The 18,074-nt window shown below is 42.1% G+C and overlaps 2 protein-coding genes across 3 annotated transcripts in view; both read right to left on the bottom strand.

Annotated features, from left to right (window-relative positions):
• The window catches only part of LOC310990612 (histone acetyltransferase KAT7-like), a 384,780-nt gene that overhangs the window by 16,368 nt on the left and 350,338 nt on the right, over window positions 1-18,074 (bottom strand). The window lies entirely within an intron of this gene.
• Window positions 6,420-17,349, bottom strand: slc16a6b (solute carrier family 16 member 6b). The gene is made up of 6 exons (XM_083977254.1): window positions 16,948-17,349; window positions 13,472-13,721; window positions 12,216-12,359; window positions 11,125-11,253; window positions 9,061-10,005; window positions 6,420-7,730 (listed from the first exon to the last, which is right to left on the bottom strand). The coding sequence occupies exons 2-6, from the start codon at window positions 13,701-13,703 to the stop codon at window positions 7,456-7,458; spliced, it is 1,725 nt and encodes a 574-aa protein (XP_083833380.1). The 5' UTR covers window positions 13,704-13,721; window positions 16,948-17,349; the 3' UTR covers window positions 6,420-7,455.

Genomic DNA, 18,074 nt, shown 5'->3' with positions numbered 1-18,074 from the left:
TTTTATTTGAACTCAATTTAATGTTGAGAAAGTGAAAATATAGAATACAATTGTTTAAGATTGTGTGTGGTGTTTTTAATGATAATTTTAAAAAGAACAATAATTAGTTAAAATAATATTTTTATCTGTATATCAATTACTAGACATTTCAGGCGACCCCATTTGAATTCCAGGCGACCCCACATGGGGTCCCGACCCCAAGGTTGAAAAACACTGATTTAGGGGCAGTCTGGAGCCCTGTACTGTGAGAGTGAAGAAGAGATGCCGTAGAGCCTTACATCAGACTCTACTGGCACCACAGTTACTTTGATGGATGTCATAGGCAAGACAATTTTATTTGTATAGCCCATTTTGACAAACAGTTTGTCTTAAAGGCATCATAACAACATCCTCTGTCCTTAGACCCTCAGTTCAACCCATTTTCAGGATGTCAGTCTGTCAGTACAGTCAGATCAGTAAGATGCAATAACATCATGAGCATCATCTTCATTTCTATTTACATCACATTCTTCACATTCCTCAGTTTGATTTATTTTGAGTAAATGATCATTTACAACGGTAGGAAACATTTTGAGACCAACCAGGAGTCTGCTGTCACTCAGTGTGTGCGCTAGCATGGAGCAATGAAGTCACATGGCTGATTTTAGTGTGTGTGTGTGTGTGTTCCCAGCTCTAAAAGAGGAAGTTGACCAACAGGCCTGACAAAATCTCTGTGAATTCCTCAAACTGTGCAGCGCCAGTCACAACAGTTCTCCCTCTGTCAGCCTGTGTGCACCAGGATAAATCTGTGTGTTTGTGTGTGTCGCACACAAACACAGTGTGTCTGTTCTGCTGCTGCTGGGACAGCCAAAGTAAAAACCCAGCAGAGGCCCCTTTGTCTGGATCTTTATGTCATGTCATCACTTTGGGTCAGAAGAAAGCCTACGAACACACACAGCATGAAGTCATAGCAGCTGAGGCCGGGACCCTGATACAGCCTCTTGTCAGCGCTCAACAAACCTGCTCTTGATGACTGGAGCACAGACGGTGTATTGATGAGCAGATGGCTGAGTGGTGACGCTCCACATGCTGGAGCCTCTGTGACACCACATTGATCCACAGTCTGAGCAGTGACGTCCTTCTGAAGCACGTGGGTGTCATCCGTCATCATACATTTGATCATTCACAAGAGTCAGAGTTTAAAGGGATACGCCAACATTTTTTTTTTCGTGTCTTGCCTCACTCCCGAGTCCATGACAAGCAGATAGACACCATCCTTTCGACTGTGCGTTAATTAACAAGGGAGATAGAGCCGTATCGCCCGTAATTAGCTTAGCTCAAACGCTGGAAGTGCATAGGTAGTGTTAGCCTGCCTCCACCTAAAGTCATCAGAGAAACTCTTCAGCCGATCTTGGTCTCAGAGCTGACAAAACTCTCCGGTAAGGCATCTTGAGCGGTCAAATGCCGGTAACGGGACGAGATCGGTCAAAACGGAGGGTTCAAGCAAAGACGGTTTATTTTGGTTCAAGCTAGCTACATCGAGGGTAGGTTAGCTTCCTATTTCAAAGTTAAAGCACAAATTCTATCGTCATGGTTTTCTGTATGTAAAGGGCAACGGGTGTTTTATTTTGTGAAAGTAACCGGAAGTGCGTTGGTCACAACGGCTAGCTTGAGTAGCGCCGAATTTGCCAAACAAAATTGTAAACAGTTGGAATTTTGACAAATGAATGACACACTGCTGATCTAAACGGCTACTTTCTCACCTAAAAATGTTTGAAATGTTGATAAAGTGATATATTTACAGAGTTTCGAGCTAAAATGAAATCAGCTTCTGACTGCTGATTTCAGCTCGGGTAGGAGGCAGGCTAACACTGCCTATGCACTTCCAGTGTTTGAGTGAGCTAAGCTAATTAGCGGTGTGCCAGCTCTGCCTGTATCTTCCTTGTTACTGCACGCACGAAAGGATGGTGTCTTCAGACTCAACACCAACATCATGATGTTTGACAGTTCTCCCAGGCTGCCAGAAGCTCTTCACATCACAGCTCTGCTTTAAAGGAGACATATTCTGCCCCCTTTCCACAAATTAAAATAGTTCCCAGGTGTCTTAAAGACATGTCTGTGACATGCTTTGGTTAAAATATCCCAAGGATCAAACATCAGCTCTTTTCATCCTCTCAAAACAGGCCTGTTCATAGCGGCTGGTTTCAGTGTCTGTCCCTTTAAATGCAAATGAGGTAGGGGTGGGATTATATAAATTCCAAAACTAGTTATATCATTTGTGGACAACAACTTGTAAAACCATATGGATTTCAATCTAGGGAGCCTGAAAATTACATATTTTATTGTCAATTCTAACATTTTGGGGGCCGGAAGGCAAGACAAACACCCAGATATACTGTATGTTAAAGAGCCTTCAAAAAGTGATATTTTCATAATATGTCCCCTTTAAACATCTGGAAGAATTGTCCGGCTGCCTGAAGAGCTGGAGTGCAGCACACGTCCTTCTCTGTCTGTCCCCAAGAAGCCTGTGCCTTCTCTGTGTCTTTGTAGTGTGAAAGTTGTGGGGTGACGGTGCCCGTCTTTAAACAGTCTTACTGATAGAGACAAGTAGTTGAGAGAAGTCTGGAGCAGTGAGAGAAGTTCGACCCCTCCCTCTGCTCTGCTCCTCCACGCAGCAAACTAACTCTTCTACAAAGACCTAATTGTATTTTTCAGAAAGGTTCAGATTGTGTCCGATGCAGATGCCCAGCGCCCACACCAGTATACATGTCTGCCTTCAGATCTCAGACCAGTCCGTCTCAGTCTCCTTTCAGTTCTCCGTGCTGTAGGTTCACTCGCATGTTCACCTTCCCACTTTAGATGAGTCAGCAGATCCTGAGACGCTGCTGCTGTTCGGTGCTTTCACACCCTGTGATCCTCCACAGGGGTTTCTGATCTGGGAACAGCGACCACCTGGTTTGATTCCTGTCCCCAGAGTCTTTGCCTTACTGTATGTTGTTTAGTGATGCCGGCGTCCACTGCGTCCTGAGTGGACCTGCCCTGATCAGTGTTGTGATCAACAGTTGGACTGAGAAAAAAAAGCTGCTTTTTCTTTTTTGAAAAGTGTTGGGTTGTAAATACCTGTGAGAGGAAACCGGTGTCACTGTACATAGTCCAAACTATGCAACAGCACTGCTCCACAGCCACGCCTTTGTTTTATGTTGGGTTCAATCACAATCTCACTGACTAATGATTCTGTTAATGCCAGTGTTTGTTAGAAACGTGTCTGTAATTACATCAGGAAAAATCTGCCAAATATACTGATTGTTAGTGCCTCTTCTCCACACTCTGCCTCGACTCTCTAATCATGTAAACAAAGGTTTTATACTGTGTCTTGTTTTTTTTTTAATGTCACCCAAACAGTCTGACATTGTCATACTAAGTCATTTACAAACATTTCTCTTCTCAGTCGTGGTATTTCCAGATAGTCAAGCTTTCATTGTACAGTCTAACTTATACTGTCTGACCTTCTACTCTGAATAAATCCAGCTGTTTTTATAAAAAAAAAAAAAAAAACTGTCTGTGCTCTCACTCTCTTCTCCACTTTCCTGTCTTGCTATTAGGGTTGCAAAGGGGTGGAAAATTTCTAGTAAATTTCCAGAAACTTTCCATGGGAAGTTAAACTGGGGAATTTTGGAAATATTCCAAATGGGAAATTATGGGAATTTATGGGAATTAACTGGAAATTGGGGGTAATGTAAACAAACTGTATCATATCCAAACATAAATGTGAATTTTGTTTTGTCATGAGCAGACATCCATGCTAAATAATACAATTAAAAAACATGACATTTAAACTGATTTATTTGTGAGTAGAACTTTATCAAGTTTTAATTCTTGTATGAACAATCAATTATTTTACTGAACACTGAACAAAAATGTGAATGTTGAGTAAAATATTACTCACCCCCTCCCTCCCCCACCCACCCAATCAAAAAGTACATAAATGACCCCCAAAAGTGTGGCCTCCAGAGTTCAAGAAATCATCTGTGCATGTGATGGAGGAATGCACAGTGGATGTAGGGGGCGTGGCCTCAGCAGCTCTGCAGTAAGCAGTGAGCTGTGTGCATGTGATTGAGGAATAGCATAGATATTCAAGTGTACTTGCATTAAATCTGGTTGTTTTAGCCAAGATTATGCTACAATATATTTTCCCCAACTATATTACTATAAGTTCCAAACTTCCAAATTTTGTAAATTTCAGTTTTTATTCCCATTCATTCCCATATATTCCCGTTAATTCCCATGGAATTTACAACTTTGAAAATTCCTGGAATTTTGCAACCCCCTAAAAAAGACAGCAAAACATTATTCACAAAGTATTGTGTTTTACTAAGAAGCCAACTAGAATCACTGCCTATTATTATATAGTAAAACTTCACTTAGGGCAAATGCAGTGGATTATACACATTCATCAACATTTAGTTATTTGTTATTTTTTATTGAAAATACCCAATCAGTTCCTAATACATAGAAAGAATACATTCAGGAACATCATGATTTTTAAAGAGCATGTTTCCCTGCCCCAGTGTTTTCAGGGAAACTGTGGTTTAAGTGCATTGGTATGGCAAGCCATTTTTCACAATTAAAAGCCAGACTGGATACGTGTGTGTAATTCAGTTTTGCCTAGTCAAAAAATAATATCTCAGATATCCACAACTACATTCTTCCTGTCCACAATGGGCTTTATGCACAGTTCTGAAATAAGCCAGCTCGTTTATTTCCTGTTTTACATTATTGGACCAACTGATTAATCCAGGTGTGCCTGACCATTGTTGTGAGGTCAGGAAGTAGTGGAGCTGTGCATAAAGCCCATTGTCATTTAAGATATCCACAACTACGATCTTCCTAGGACAAATGACGTTACTTTTGCCATTCATGGGGTTTGTCATCATTACAGATATCTACAATTCAGTTGCAGATATCCGCTATGTGAATTACGGATATCTGTAACTGAATTACGACTAGTAGTATTTCCAGTTTGAGATATCTACAATTTGATTCTGACTGGTCATAATTCCAGTTCAAGATATATTTAATTCATCTCAATTAAAGATATCTACATGTCCCTTTTCAGATATCTTAAATTAAAGGGACAACGAGGAGTTTCTATTCGGTTATAAAAAAGTCTCACGTTAATGTGGATGAATCTCCGCTACCCACACTTGTTAATGGGCCCATTTTCGATAAATATATCGTTCTGTCTCTATCGTTATTTTGTTATTATTAGTGGTGGCGGAAGTGCTGGTCGAGCCGACCAGCGTTTCCTTCGTTGCGAATCATGAGAATAACGCAGCCGCATCGCCGTTTATGGTCGGAACTACGGTGGTATGTGAACCTCTTTGAACCTCTGACTTTAATTATTGATGAATGAAAACATGAGTCCGTCTTGCGCCCGGTCAAAGAAATGTACGGTGCGCGCGGAGGCTCATAAATGTAGTGTGAAAACGCTTCGCTTTTCCAAAACTCCTCGTTGTCCCTTTAAGTTTTGACTAGGCGAAATGACGTTGTTGATAGGATATCTGTAAATGGAATAATGACTAGTCAAAATGATGTTGTAGATATCTCAAACTGGAATTAGGAATAGTCGTAACTCACATAATTTACAGATATCCGTAATTCACATAGCGGATATCTGGAACTGAATTGTAGATATCTGTAATGACAAACCCCATACACATGAATGGCAAAAGTGACATTTGTCCTAGGAAGAATATAGTGGCAAATATCTGAAATGTTCTTTTTGACTAGGCAAAACTGATTTACAGATATCTTGAATCAAAAATCCAACTACTCAAAATGTAATTACGACTAGTGTTGTTGTTGATATCTACAATGTTAGTTTCTGAGAGTCAAACTTAGCTTTTAAATGTTAAATATGCTTGCCATATATTGGAGGGTGTTTGCCCATAAAACATGCATTCATTGCTACTACTGCTGCAATCTCTACTACACCCTGGACATGTTGCCAGTCTATCACAGGCATTAGAGGGCGCTGTTTTCCCACTTATATGCACAGTGTGAACAGCTGGGAGACATTGCTACAGTCTGTGTAAAATATTGGAGAAGCTGTATTTCAAAGTCACTGATAAAACTACTCAGGACTCAAGGCTCAATCATATTAGTTCACAGGAGTCTGTGGAATAGCTTTAAATTCCTCTATCCAGTTACTACACACACACAGTGAGTGGCCCTCTACCCTTGCATCCTATTGGCCCAGCAAACACCACACTAGACACACAAAGGAATCAGAGATTGGACATTTTATTTAAAAAATACATAAGGAAACCAGTGCGGCAGTCACCTGCTCCTACTCAATTAAAAAAAAAAACAGAAAAAAAGTTACATTAAAAAAGATCAAATCATCATCATAAACAGTTTAAATAAAGAGGATACAGTGATTAAGAAAAGATTTGGTGAGCTGAACACGTGCTCTGGTCGTGGCTGTGGGGACAATCTGAGGGGCAGGAGGAGGGGACTTCATGTGGAGTCTCTCCTGTCAAATGTCTCCCTCACATCTTTGCAGCAGAGAAGTCAGGACATAAAGAAGGGTAAGGCTCATGCAGGACGAACCACCACTGCTGCAGTATTGCTATTGTTATATGTTGAATATCAATATCATATCAATGGCATGAATGTGTGCAAGATCACAGCAGACACAGACAGGACACAGACTGCATGGCTACATTTTCTATTCCATGCATCAAGGCTGATTGTCTACTGATGACTTAAAGGGTAATTGCCGTTTTTTTACAATCTGGACCCAGATAACTTTGGTGTCATTACAAGTCGTTTCGATGAAATTAGCTCCAGCCGAGAGCCGTGTATAAAAAAAATGGCAATTCCCCTTTAACACGTCAAAGCGGGCTGAGGGCTGAGACTGGAGAAGTGAGGTCGTGTGCGTCCAGCTACATGCAGCTGTTCAGAGAGTCAGACAGTTACAAGTCTTTGATGAAAACACACAGTCATGAGCAGCAATCCACAACCATGATAGGACAGAGGCCTCTGATACATATCATGACTTTAATCTGAGGGATGCTCACGATGCCTCAGTATCCATGACAACGGTGCCTTTTTCCTGAGGGTAACAGTCCCCTGACTCAAACTGAAAACAAAGTAGTGACACAAAGGAGTGTGAAACCTCTTCCTAAACAAAACAGCAGGAACAGAACATTTCATTTGAGTTATGTTGTAAAAGAGCTGACACCGACACCATGTGTCCAGCATGATGTCTCTTTGGTCTCACAGGAGAGACAGCGTCCTCCCTGGAAGGAGAGAACTTCAAGCTTGTCAGAAAGTGAGAAAGTGACACCTGAGATTCAGAGCCAAAGCCGGCTATGACACTGCAACCTCTCGCTGTGCATCTGGACTTATAAGTATTGTGTACGTATTTGCTTTGTTGATATTCTTGTCCTCAGTGATGAGATGACGTCTTGTTCATAGTACAGAGGCGCCCCGATTCACAGCCTGTCTCACAGGACTGTCCTCTGGGACCAGATCCACCTCCAAGAAGTCTGTTGGGTCGCTGTCCTGACACGGTCTCCCCTCTTTCTCCTCTGGGTTCTTGCCTTTCTCTTTGTTTTTGCTCTGTCTGTGGCACACGCTGGACTTAGGCAGGCAGACCAGAGCCAGGCAGACGGCACTGAGCCCCATGCCCACTGCACACGAGTAGAAGGCAGCACCGTAGTTCTGTGTGGCATCCACCAGCACACCTGGTGAAGAGACATGAGACAACTGTCAATGCACAACGTTACGCATCACACACCACTAGCTGGAAAAACACACACACAGTATAGTGTGATTTTTCATGCAGGCAGTGTTGGGGAAACTTGTAAAACTCCATGTAGTTGAACCTGGCAGTAGTTTGAACAAAACACGTACATCTCTACCCCTGGAGAAATGTAGTTTGTAAAACTACAGCTAAAAAAAACTACCTTTAGCAACTACTTCTACTCATTATGCTCATTTAACTCCGTGTTAAATAAATCAACATGTGGTGAGACAAAATATAATAGTCTACAATAAATTCACATGCCAGCAGAAATATGCTTCTACACTCAGTTTTATTTTTTTAAAGAAACAAAGCTGACATTATTGGTCAACACACTGTAGGTTGACCATATATATGTTGGGTAATCTATAGACATGTTGGGTAATAGAAAGAGAAAATTAAAATCCTACCCCAATACCCACTTGTAAATCAGAAGTGTAAATCAGTCGACAAAAAATGTAATAAACAATACAAAGAGGTCGACATATTCTAGATCGGTGTGACTAGAACAATGTTTAAAACCAGCCAATCAGAGACAGCGATGGCTTGGCATGTCATGACATGATTAATGCCTTTTTTCAAAGAGTTCTGGAACACAATAATGGTAAAATAAAATGTATATTATGTAAGTCTTGTTTTTAATAAAAGACATTTCATGTTATTGGCCAAAATAGTAGTTTGTAAACTGAGTAGTTAAAGCAGAAGTAAGCGATCCGGTCGTTTTGGCTAACTTCCTGTCAGCCGATGGAGTTAGCAGTCCCCGCCCTCGTCCCTACGTCACCACATTCACGCGCATCCCTTGGCTGCACACACAGAGAGGACCGCCCCTTTATGCCGTTCTCTCTCCTCATTGGATAAAGGTTGTAGGATACAAGGAAAGTTTTCTCCTCGGCTTACAGCAGAGCAGAGTGACTGACAGACCCGTGTTTCAGACCAAACACTCTATATAAGTGATTGCTGTCGGAAGATATAACTATTTAAGACTTATATTAACACAAACATTCCGCTTACTTCTGTTTTAAATGACAAAAAATGACCCAAACAGTAGATTAAATACTTGACGCAGCACAAAATATGAATGTACTTTAACTACCAGCAGGTTACAGCAAATTGTAGTTAAGTTATGTAGTTCAACTACATGGAGTTGAAGTCTCCCCAACACTGCATACAGGTATCATAAAGGAAATAGAGAAAGGAAAAAGCCTATGGACTAACGCTCTTGACCAACAAAAAAAGTAAAAAAAGAAAAGAAAAGAAAAGGAATCTTTTACCTCCCAGGGGGGGTCCAGCCAACCCAGCAAAGCTCTGGATACACACGTACACTCCCACAGAGGAGGCCATCTTCTGGATGCCCACCACGTCCTCCTCTGCCAGCATGGGGATGTGTGTGGAGCCCACCGTCCCCATGAAGAAGCCGTAGAGGGCGCAGCAGACCACCAGGCCCCAGAACTCCGTGACAAAGGTGAAGACCACCAGAACCAGGCACAGTAGAACCACACACCCCAACAACACCAGAATCTTCCTGCAGGAGACTTTGTTCAGCACCACTCCGATGGACAGGCGGCCGAAGATCTCGGCCACGGCCATCACAGAGAGCATGTAGGAGGCCATGCCGGGCTCCACGCCCCGGCTCTTGCTCAGTTCGATGATGTAGAGCTGTGGAGCGAAGAAGCCCAGTGTGGCGAACAGGCCAAAGAGGGAGTACCAGACGAAGGCTGAGTCTCTGAGCACAGAGAAATCCAGGAGTTTAGGGCGTAAGGGCTTGAGAGGACCGGCCTCTTCCTCTTCCTCCGCCTCTGCCAGTTCTAGCTCTTCCTTCTTATCCTTCTCTTTCCCTGGGGAGGAGCGTGTGGATAGTGCTGGCTCTGGCTCCTCTTTGCCCTGCGCCTCACACTCCATCAGAGCTTTGCTTTCTGCTCCTGCAATCCTAAGGTCTACATTCGAGCCTGACAGGGAAGTGACACCTGAGTCCTCTGAACCTTGGGAGGCCCCAGAACTGAGGGAGGTTCTGGTTTGTTCATTCTCCAGCTCGTAAACAGACTGCAGCTGCTTCAGAGAGAGACAGTCTTTGTCCAATGCATCGTCCTCCTTTACCAGTTCTGGCTCAATAACGATTGGACGAAGAAGAAGCCCAAAGCCAATCACAGAAGCCTGGATGGTGCCGAGGACAACCAGACAGTATCTCCAGCCAATGTGCTGTTTCAGCGTAGTGAAGGCTGTGGAGAGATGAATGATAATTCTTATCAATGATTTACAAAAAACGTTGTAATAGTAACAGGAAAAGAAAACTAACAGTCAACATATTACTACACTACAGGACTAATATCACTAACAGTGTTTGAAATCTGTTGAAGTTATGAAGATCCATCCCTGTAACAGACCTCATTCATTCATTCATTCATTTTTTGAAGCAGTTACCATGATACTGTAGCCAGAGAATGATGGACACTTTTCACATAAATTCCACTGTGTACTGTTTAATCTCACAAATGTACGAAAGAGGAATACAAACTTTGTACCTTTCATACTTTGTACCTTTATTTGTACCATACTTTTTAGGTTCACGTTTTTGAGTTTTTCAGTGTGGTCTAAATATGTCAACCATGACTTTTTATTTGTTTAATGATGCCACCATTATCACTTATTGCTCGTTTTGATGAGTGTAAAATAAAGAACCTTCATTATTATTGTTATCAACCACACAAAATACGTGTTAACAAATTAAACTTTCATTGCACAACATGAGATTCATATAATCTAGCATTAAATATAACAATACACAGAAACAACTTTGCAGTCCTAACTAAGAGCCAATCAGCTCTTTGATCAGGCGACAGCCAGGCGTTTCCCATCATGCGGCCGCCTTGATCCCGTGAGGTTGCGGTTGCAGGCACCTGCATGACGTCATCAAGTCGGACACAAATCTAACCAGCATGCATTGTGCGCTGGTCACTGGTGATTGATTCTGCGCAGGCCTGGCTCTTCTCGAACGAGCCTAGTGACAACATGACTGAGCAATTTGACTTTCTTATCCATATGTGACACAAGGACTAAGGAGCAAGAGACTGGCTTTTGCAGGTAATCCATGGTTTTTTTGCTATTTGTACGAATTGTTTTGAGAAATGCACTTACTCTTTTGCAAATGTCGAGGATGATTCGAGAAGCGACTGAGAAAAACTGTAAGCACCTGTTGAACTAACTAAAACTACAGTGAAATAAAAAATCAAATTGAAAAACTACATAAAAATAAATAATGAAAAATGCAAAACTATAATAACCTTGGTGTGACGTCAAGTCAAGTCAATATTAGTTCTGTAGTGTAAAGGTCAACTCACCTGGAGCAAATGCAAATATAGCGAAGGATTCTCCGGATGAAGCAACAGAGGTGACGAGGGCTCGGCGTTTGGAGAAGTACTGGGCTAAGATGGTGATGGTGGGGAGGAAGGAGAGGCAGTAGCCGAGGCCTGTAAACAAAGAGGAGAAGAGAGGGGGACATGACAGCCACTGGTCCGCATGTAGGAACACTGCATGGGTAGGGGGGGTGGGTCGCACCACTCCAGGCTGCTTGAGATGACTCAGCTTGTTACAGCTGCTGCTGGAAGACAAAGGGCATGTAAAGACAAAAAAAGAGAGATAAGCGGAGAGAGGAGGGGGGTGATCCAGTTAGGTGATGATGGGAGAGCTAGCATTGCTTTCTGTCCAAGGGAAAGAAAAACTGGATAACATGCTCTGATACAAAACTCAACCAACAAATTAGTTCATAATGCAAATCTGTCCAACCTCCTTCATCCTGGTTTAGTCTCTCTGCTTCCTTTTGGACTTCTTCTTCAGTTCGTACGTTCCGCCTCTCATCCGAAAGAACTGAAGAATCGTTTTCCAGTGAACAAGTAATTAAGCCTTCACTTTTAGCAAATCTCAAGGGGGGTGTTTCTGGTTTATCAGAAGGCGTGTTTACACACTGTGTGCTCTGAGAGACGTTACAGCAGAGAAAGTGTGAAAATTGGCAAGTTCACCTGGGTGTTGGGTTTATAATTTAGATCAGAGCCAAAGCTAATTACAGTAACACACATTTCAATTCTTTTTTCCACAATGGGCTTATGAGGAGGTCATCATGGTCCGTTCTCAAATCATGGATGGATGGATGGATGGATGGATGGATGGATGGATGGATGGATGGATGGATGGATGGATGGATGGATGGATGGATGGATGGATGGATGGATGGATGGATGGATGGATGGATGGATGGATGGATGGATGGATGGATGGATGGATAGATAGATAGATAGATAGATAGATAGATAGATAGATAGATAGATAGATAGATAGATAGATAGATAGATAGATAGATAGATAGATAGATAGATAGATAGATAGATAGATAGATAGATAGATAGATAGATAGATAGATTTGATTGATAGACACCTGAGATGATGCCGATGGTGATGTACATCTCATTGATGGAGTTGGTGAACGCCGAGGTGATGGTTCCCAGACTGATGAGGACACCTCCAATCATCACCACAGGACGGTAGCCGAAGCGGTTGCTCAGCAACGTGGACAGGGGAGCTGAGGACAGGGGGTGAAAGACAGCGCAATTATTTCATTACAACAAGTTGTCATTGATTATGAAAGTAGAGCAGCAACTGTTCTGATAACAGAAGAGATACAAAGAAAAACAAAGTGTAAAGGCAGATCTATTTTCAGTTCCTGATTGTTGTGAACCATTGGTGAACTGAGTGAGAGGCTTCTGATCAGATCGATGGACCATTACAGTGGTGTTATCATGTCTGTTTCGGTCTGATTGATCAGGACTCTAAAAATATCTGTCTCATGGTTTTGGATGTGATAGTTAAGGGGAGACACAGGTGAATAGGGTGAAAAAAAAGTTAAGTTTTGTCAACTTTCAATATGTAAATGAGGCAATATCTAATGAAATATGTGCTAATATGCATACATTTCCAGAACCAAAATCTGAATGGATAAAGCTACTTTCAAAATTTGTTGTTTTATTTTGCTGACATATTAGTCAGAAGTTTTTACTTTTTTTCTTTTTATCACTCTGTAAATGAGAAAATACTGTCACCAGCCCTAAAAAAAATCAAATTTCTCCATGTTTTTAGGAATAAAATGTTGTATAAATCAGGCTGTGAATGATATGTCAACAATCCCCTCTGTAAAAACCTTCAGAATATAGGCAGGAATAAAACTGGAAGGTTTGGTGTCTGTAAGTGCTGCTGAAGTGGAGATTTCTAGCACAGAGCTTTTTGAGAAAACAGCCTTATTTTACAGACTTGTATTGTAAAATTCCATAGATTGTTAATGTAAATCATACTTTTACGATTGGTTGCGGATACGGAGGAAATTACAATCTGTGGAGCCTACATAATTGTTGAGGAGAGAGAGAGCTTTACAATGATACCTGACATGACATGGGTCAGACAACAGTAGCATGTTAACTTTTGGTGAATTTAGGAGAAGTCTACTGACGAAAGAGACAAAATGAAGTAAAATAAAAACCTTAATGTGGATTTTCTACCATTTCTTTTGACTTTTCTGAAAGAATACATGTTATGGAAGAAAAATAGCCCAAAATCGATCAGTGCATTAAAAAACAGCAGTCATCAGAGGGGAGAACCACACGAACAGAGGAAGAGTGGGACGTGAAGCCTGCCACTGACCAGTGAAGGTAAAGACGAAGACACAGATGGAGATGACCCAAGACACTCGGCTGTTGCTCTCCTGAAACTCCTCCATCAGGTCCTGGAGGAAGACCCCCAAGCTCTTGATGGTGCCGTAGGTGCAGACCTCCACCATGAAGAAGGCCAGGGCCACGGCCCAGCCCCAGCCCCCATCAGGCACCTCCGGGTAAACTTTAGGACCCAAACACTGCTGGGCACCGGGCGACCTCATGGCTACGACACACACCACCTGGAGGCACACACAGAGTAATCACTGTAATTAATTGCGATTTATTACAGAACATTTTGTGATTAATTAGTTGTTGTTTTTTAATCGATTGACAGCCCTACTTTTTATATTTTTGCTAGAGGAGTGCTTTCCTTTTTGCTTTGTAACTTCATGTCCCTAACCAAAGAGCACCCTTGTTTTATGCAAAAAAACCCCCCCCAAAAAACACTTCCTGAGCACTCTGGATCCTGTTTGGCTTTATTCAGTACATTCACCGGAAATTCCTTTTTGAAAAATAAGAAAAGTCTCTGAACCATCACGTGTCTGCCCAACACAGGAGGAGCTTCTACCACAGGTATCTCCTGGTTACCCTGAACGCCACTCTGCCTCTCTGACCTAAGCTGCCAGCTGCTGATAATGGAAAACAATACGTCTGTGTGAGCCTGAACACACCAGGCTGCCCTACACGTGATGAACCCTCACCGTCCCCCCACACATTTCCTGCAGATCATAGGTTGAGAACTGAAATGGCGACATGAACAAGTGCAATAAATGGAAGCAAGCTGGTGTGGTGCTACACACACACACAGAACCTGGACTACAAAAGATCTTCTCCACATGTTAAAGAACATGTTGTTTAGTATAAGCTCTGGCAAAAATCATATTTTTTAAAGAAATATTCTAAGTAAAGATTAAATGACAAAATTATTCTTCCACGAAATCTGAAATGAGGTTGTTGAGGTTGAAACACAGCTTTCAGAGGGTTCACCACGTCACTGCACATGTAAATGTGATGAGAAGGAAGCAACACACCGACCGAGAAAGCAAAGAACAAAACAAAATATTTACAGCAACTCCGCCCTCAGACGGAGGTGTGGCCGATGTCTCTGCGCTGGGCAGGAGACAGTTCTGTAGTGTTGCACAGACGTCACAGCTCGGACACCTCGGACACTAGATACTCCCCCCTGTGATGTTTTTGTTAGGTTAAAAAGGGGCTGATCGTGCAGGAGACACAGGAAACCAGCACTGTGGTGGAAACCTGAAACACATGACGACCCCGGAGCTACAACTCTGTGGTGCAACACTTGAGGCACCAATTCAGTTTTAGTTTAGTTATCTCTCAATACATTTGAAAGAAGATCAATTCAATTTGGGATGGTGATTACAAAAAAAGATGATTATACGAGTGTGGAGTATGGAGTATGTGCCTACATGGTTGGGAGAATTGTCAAACACTTTACATCTGGAGAAACTGATATTCTACAATGAAGGTAGAGGAGATGAGTTTGATAAAACATGGGACCTGGTACTGAATTACTTTAAAGGGATAGTTAAACATTTTGGCAAATTGGCCCATTGCCATAATCGCTATAGTCAAAGCAGTAGGTTTGTTACCTTTATTTGTCGGTGCAAGCTGTTTTTAGAACGGTGGAGCAGAGCCGCGACCTACTCAGAGCTATGGAGGCTAATGGGATTTTCTTGGTTTCCCTCATAAAACTCATCAAATACACAATCCAACAACTCCAAAACGCTCTCATGGACAAGTGTAACGGAGGTCCGCGGGTATAGTCACAGTCACGAGGTACCAGTAAGGAGAAGTGACAGCGTGTGGCGGTTAGCGGTACTGAAGTTAAACTCACTCACACATAAAAGACGTGCTAACCCACTTGCCAAGTGGTCATTGACCTCTTGGCGAAACAGTTAGCATCGTCGCACGTGGTGCGGGAGACCCGGGTTCGAAACTCGCTCAAGGCAGGTCACAGGTCACATTGGTGGAGTGAGTTTAGGGGGGTGAGTTTAACGGAGGTCTGCGGCCCGGGTATAGTCACAGTCACGGGGTACCAGTAAGGAGAAGTGACAGAACAACATCGGTCACACAAGTTGTGACCTGCGCATTCACCAGGCTGAGATAATAACGGAACATTACGAGACGGAGTTGTTTTCGAAGCAAATGCAGAGACTGTTTGCTGAAAAACTGCCCTCGACAGGAACACGCATCAGCGGTTTTGCATGAATTTACCTCTAAAACAACTTTGTCTCGTAACGTTCCGTTATTATCTCATAGCGTGGTGAATGTGCAGGTCACAACTTGTCCATGAGAGTGTTTTGGAGCTGTTTGCCTCAGTCACGTTAGCTGAGCAGCTCGCATCTCTGCCCACCGATCTAAAAACAGCTTGCACTGACAATTAAAAGCAATGAACCTACTGCTATAGGGATTATGGCAATGGGCCAATTTGCCAAAAATGTTTAACTATCCCCTTTAAATGTGAGCTCATAGACACTGGCTATTGTATAAAACCTCACAGTGCAAACAAGTGTATGATTCTGTGTATGTCTACTACTCGAAAAAGTATCTCTCATTCTAACTGAATCTATTTTATATAACATATATTTGAACAGTAATATCATAAAATTGACAGACATTGTTGATAATTGGCCTTGGTATTAGTTAAGGAGGTACGTTTATACAAGGCCTAGGCCCAGTTTAAAATAATACATGCTTTTGGCCTAAATGATAGATTAAGTGGTGTAGTAGTAATGGTAAGACTGCCATAATTGGTCAGTGTTAAGAAGACACTATGTTTTCGTCCTCATTCCCCCTCATCACCAGCCAGAAATACACTTTTCCTCAGTTCCATTAATCCACATCAGAAGCCGGAGCCAACAGGAGAACATGTGTTAGAGCCAAGTCACTCCACAGGTTCATCCTAGGACTCATCACGTGCAGGGATGATGTAACATATGATCACTCAGAGATTAATAATCACTGATGTGTCTAAAACATCCTGATATTTAGATGGTTGTTTCTGACTATCACAGAGCTTGCACATGCTTGTGTTGTCCGCAGTGCAGTGAGGAGGGGATGATGTCAGTGTACCCACAGACAGACACACACAGGCAGTCTGTTGGTATCAGCTATTGAATTTTATTAAAATTACATTAACTCGCCCTATACTTTTTTTTTTTTTTTTTTTAAATCTCCTAAGTTTCATAATTTATTTATTTTATTAGACCTGTTTATTTATTTAATTTATTCACTTATTTATTTTGTAATTTCTATATTTCTTATAGCCTATTATTTATCTAAATAATTTTCTTGTGTCTTTGTCATGTCTTCGAATGTCTGTCCCTTTGTTTTTTTGTTCCTTTTTCACTTGTTCATACTATTTGATGATAAATAAAGTTAAAAAAAAAACAGACAGTAAGTCGAGTCACACACCAAGACGACTGAACATACTCAACATACACGTCTATAGGTGACGCAGTTTCCTGGTGTGGCGGTAACTGCTCACAGAGCTGAGCCTGAGCTCCATCCCTCGGCCTGGCACAGCCTCTGAGTCCGCAGCCCCGGAGGCAGGAGTCGGGAGGTAGGAGCAGGAAGCATCCCACTGCTGGAGCCGCCGAACTCACACTTACCTGAGAGTTGATGTGCCAGAGGAGGAGAGCGGAGGAGAGGAGAGGAGAGGAGAGGAGGAGAGGCTGCTGGAGCTGGAGAACAAGCCCAGTCTCTACGTCGTCAGCATCGTCTGGACCGCGTCTGTCCAGCAACAGTCGACGCTGTGAAACGTCTCGAGCCTTCGGTTCTGCTCCAACTATCAAACCATCTATATCATGGTCGCTATGTGACGAGCCTCCCTTGTCTTCAGTCAGTTAGTTCCTGCCTGCTTTGGCAGCTTCCTGCCGGCTCGAGCCGGTATTCAGACACGAGCGCGCGACTCTCAACCTTATGAACGCGCGCAGCTTCAAATGGGGAATGCGGAAAACCTCTCTCTCTCTCTCTCTCTCTCTCTCTCTCTCTCTCTCTCTCTCTCTCTCTCTCTCTCTCTCTCTAACACACACACTGAGCAAAAAACAACCCTTGCCTTGATGAAAATTAAATCCTGTCTCTGCCATTTTATTTTTGCCCCCTAGTCAACCTACTATGACAGCACCTTTTAGACAATTCAGTTCAATTCAAATTTGCTTTATTGGCATGAATGTTATGAGAACTATGTTGCCAAAGCATCAAGAATCAATTAAACAAAACAAATACAACTCACAGAATCAAATATATACAAAAAAAAGTATATAGCTAGTCCTTTCTCCTAGTCCTTAGCCCTCACCTCCATCAGTGTTCATTTTTTTTATGTAGCTTCTATTGTGTCTCTTTTTTAATGTGATTTTGTTTGGATGATACGTATATTGTGGTTTTTACGTTTATGATTCTTTGCCAATGTAATTTTCTGCACTATAACTTCTGACTGCACATATAACTTCCGACTTCTGTAGACAAATGGTAGAAAATAAAGTATTTTCTATTCTATTTAACACAGACATCTTCTTTTGGTGTTATACTTTTTTTTCTTTCTTTTTTTAAAGTGACTCATGGTTAAT

Source organism: Trachurus trachurus (assembly GCF_905171665.1).
Source record: "Trachurus trachurus genome assembly, chromosome: 8".
In the NCBI taxonomy this organism is placed as follows: domain Eukaryota; kingdom Metazoa; phylum Chordata; class Actinopteri; order Carangiformes; family Carangidae; genus Trachurus; species Trachurus trachurus.
Note: the sequence above shows the minus strand (reverse complement) of the source record. Positions and strands in the feature narration are given on the sequence as shown.

What these genes read in the sequence shown, in the direction of transcription:
- slc16a6b (XM_083977254.1), bottom strand. Translation starts at nt 13,703, where the DNA reads ATGAGGTCGCCCGGTGCCCAGCAGTGTTTGGGTCCTAAAGTTTACCCG. An exon ending in CACCATCGGCATCATCTCAG is followed by an intron (nt 11,254 to 12,215) that starts GTGTCTATCAAT and finishes CTTTGTTTACAG; the next exon opens with GCCTCGGCTACTGCCTCTCC. An exon ending in GGCTGGACCCCCCCTGGGAG is followed by an intron (nt 7,731 to 9,060) that starts GTAAAAGATTCC and finishes TCTCTTCACCAG; the next exon opens with GTGTGCTGGTGGATGCCACA.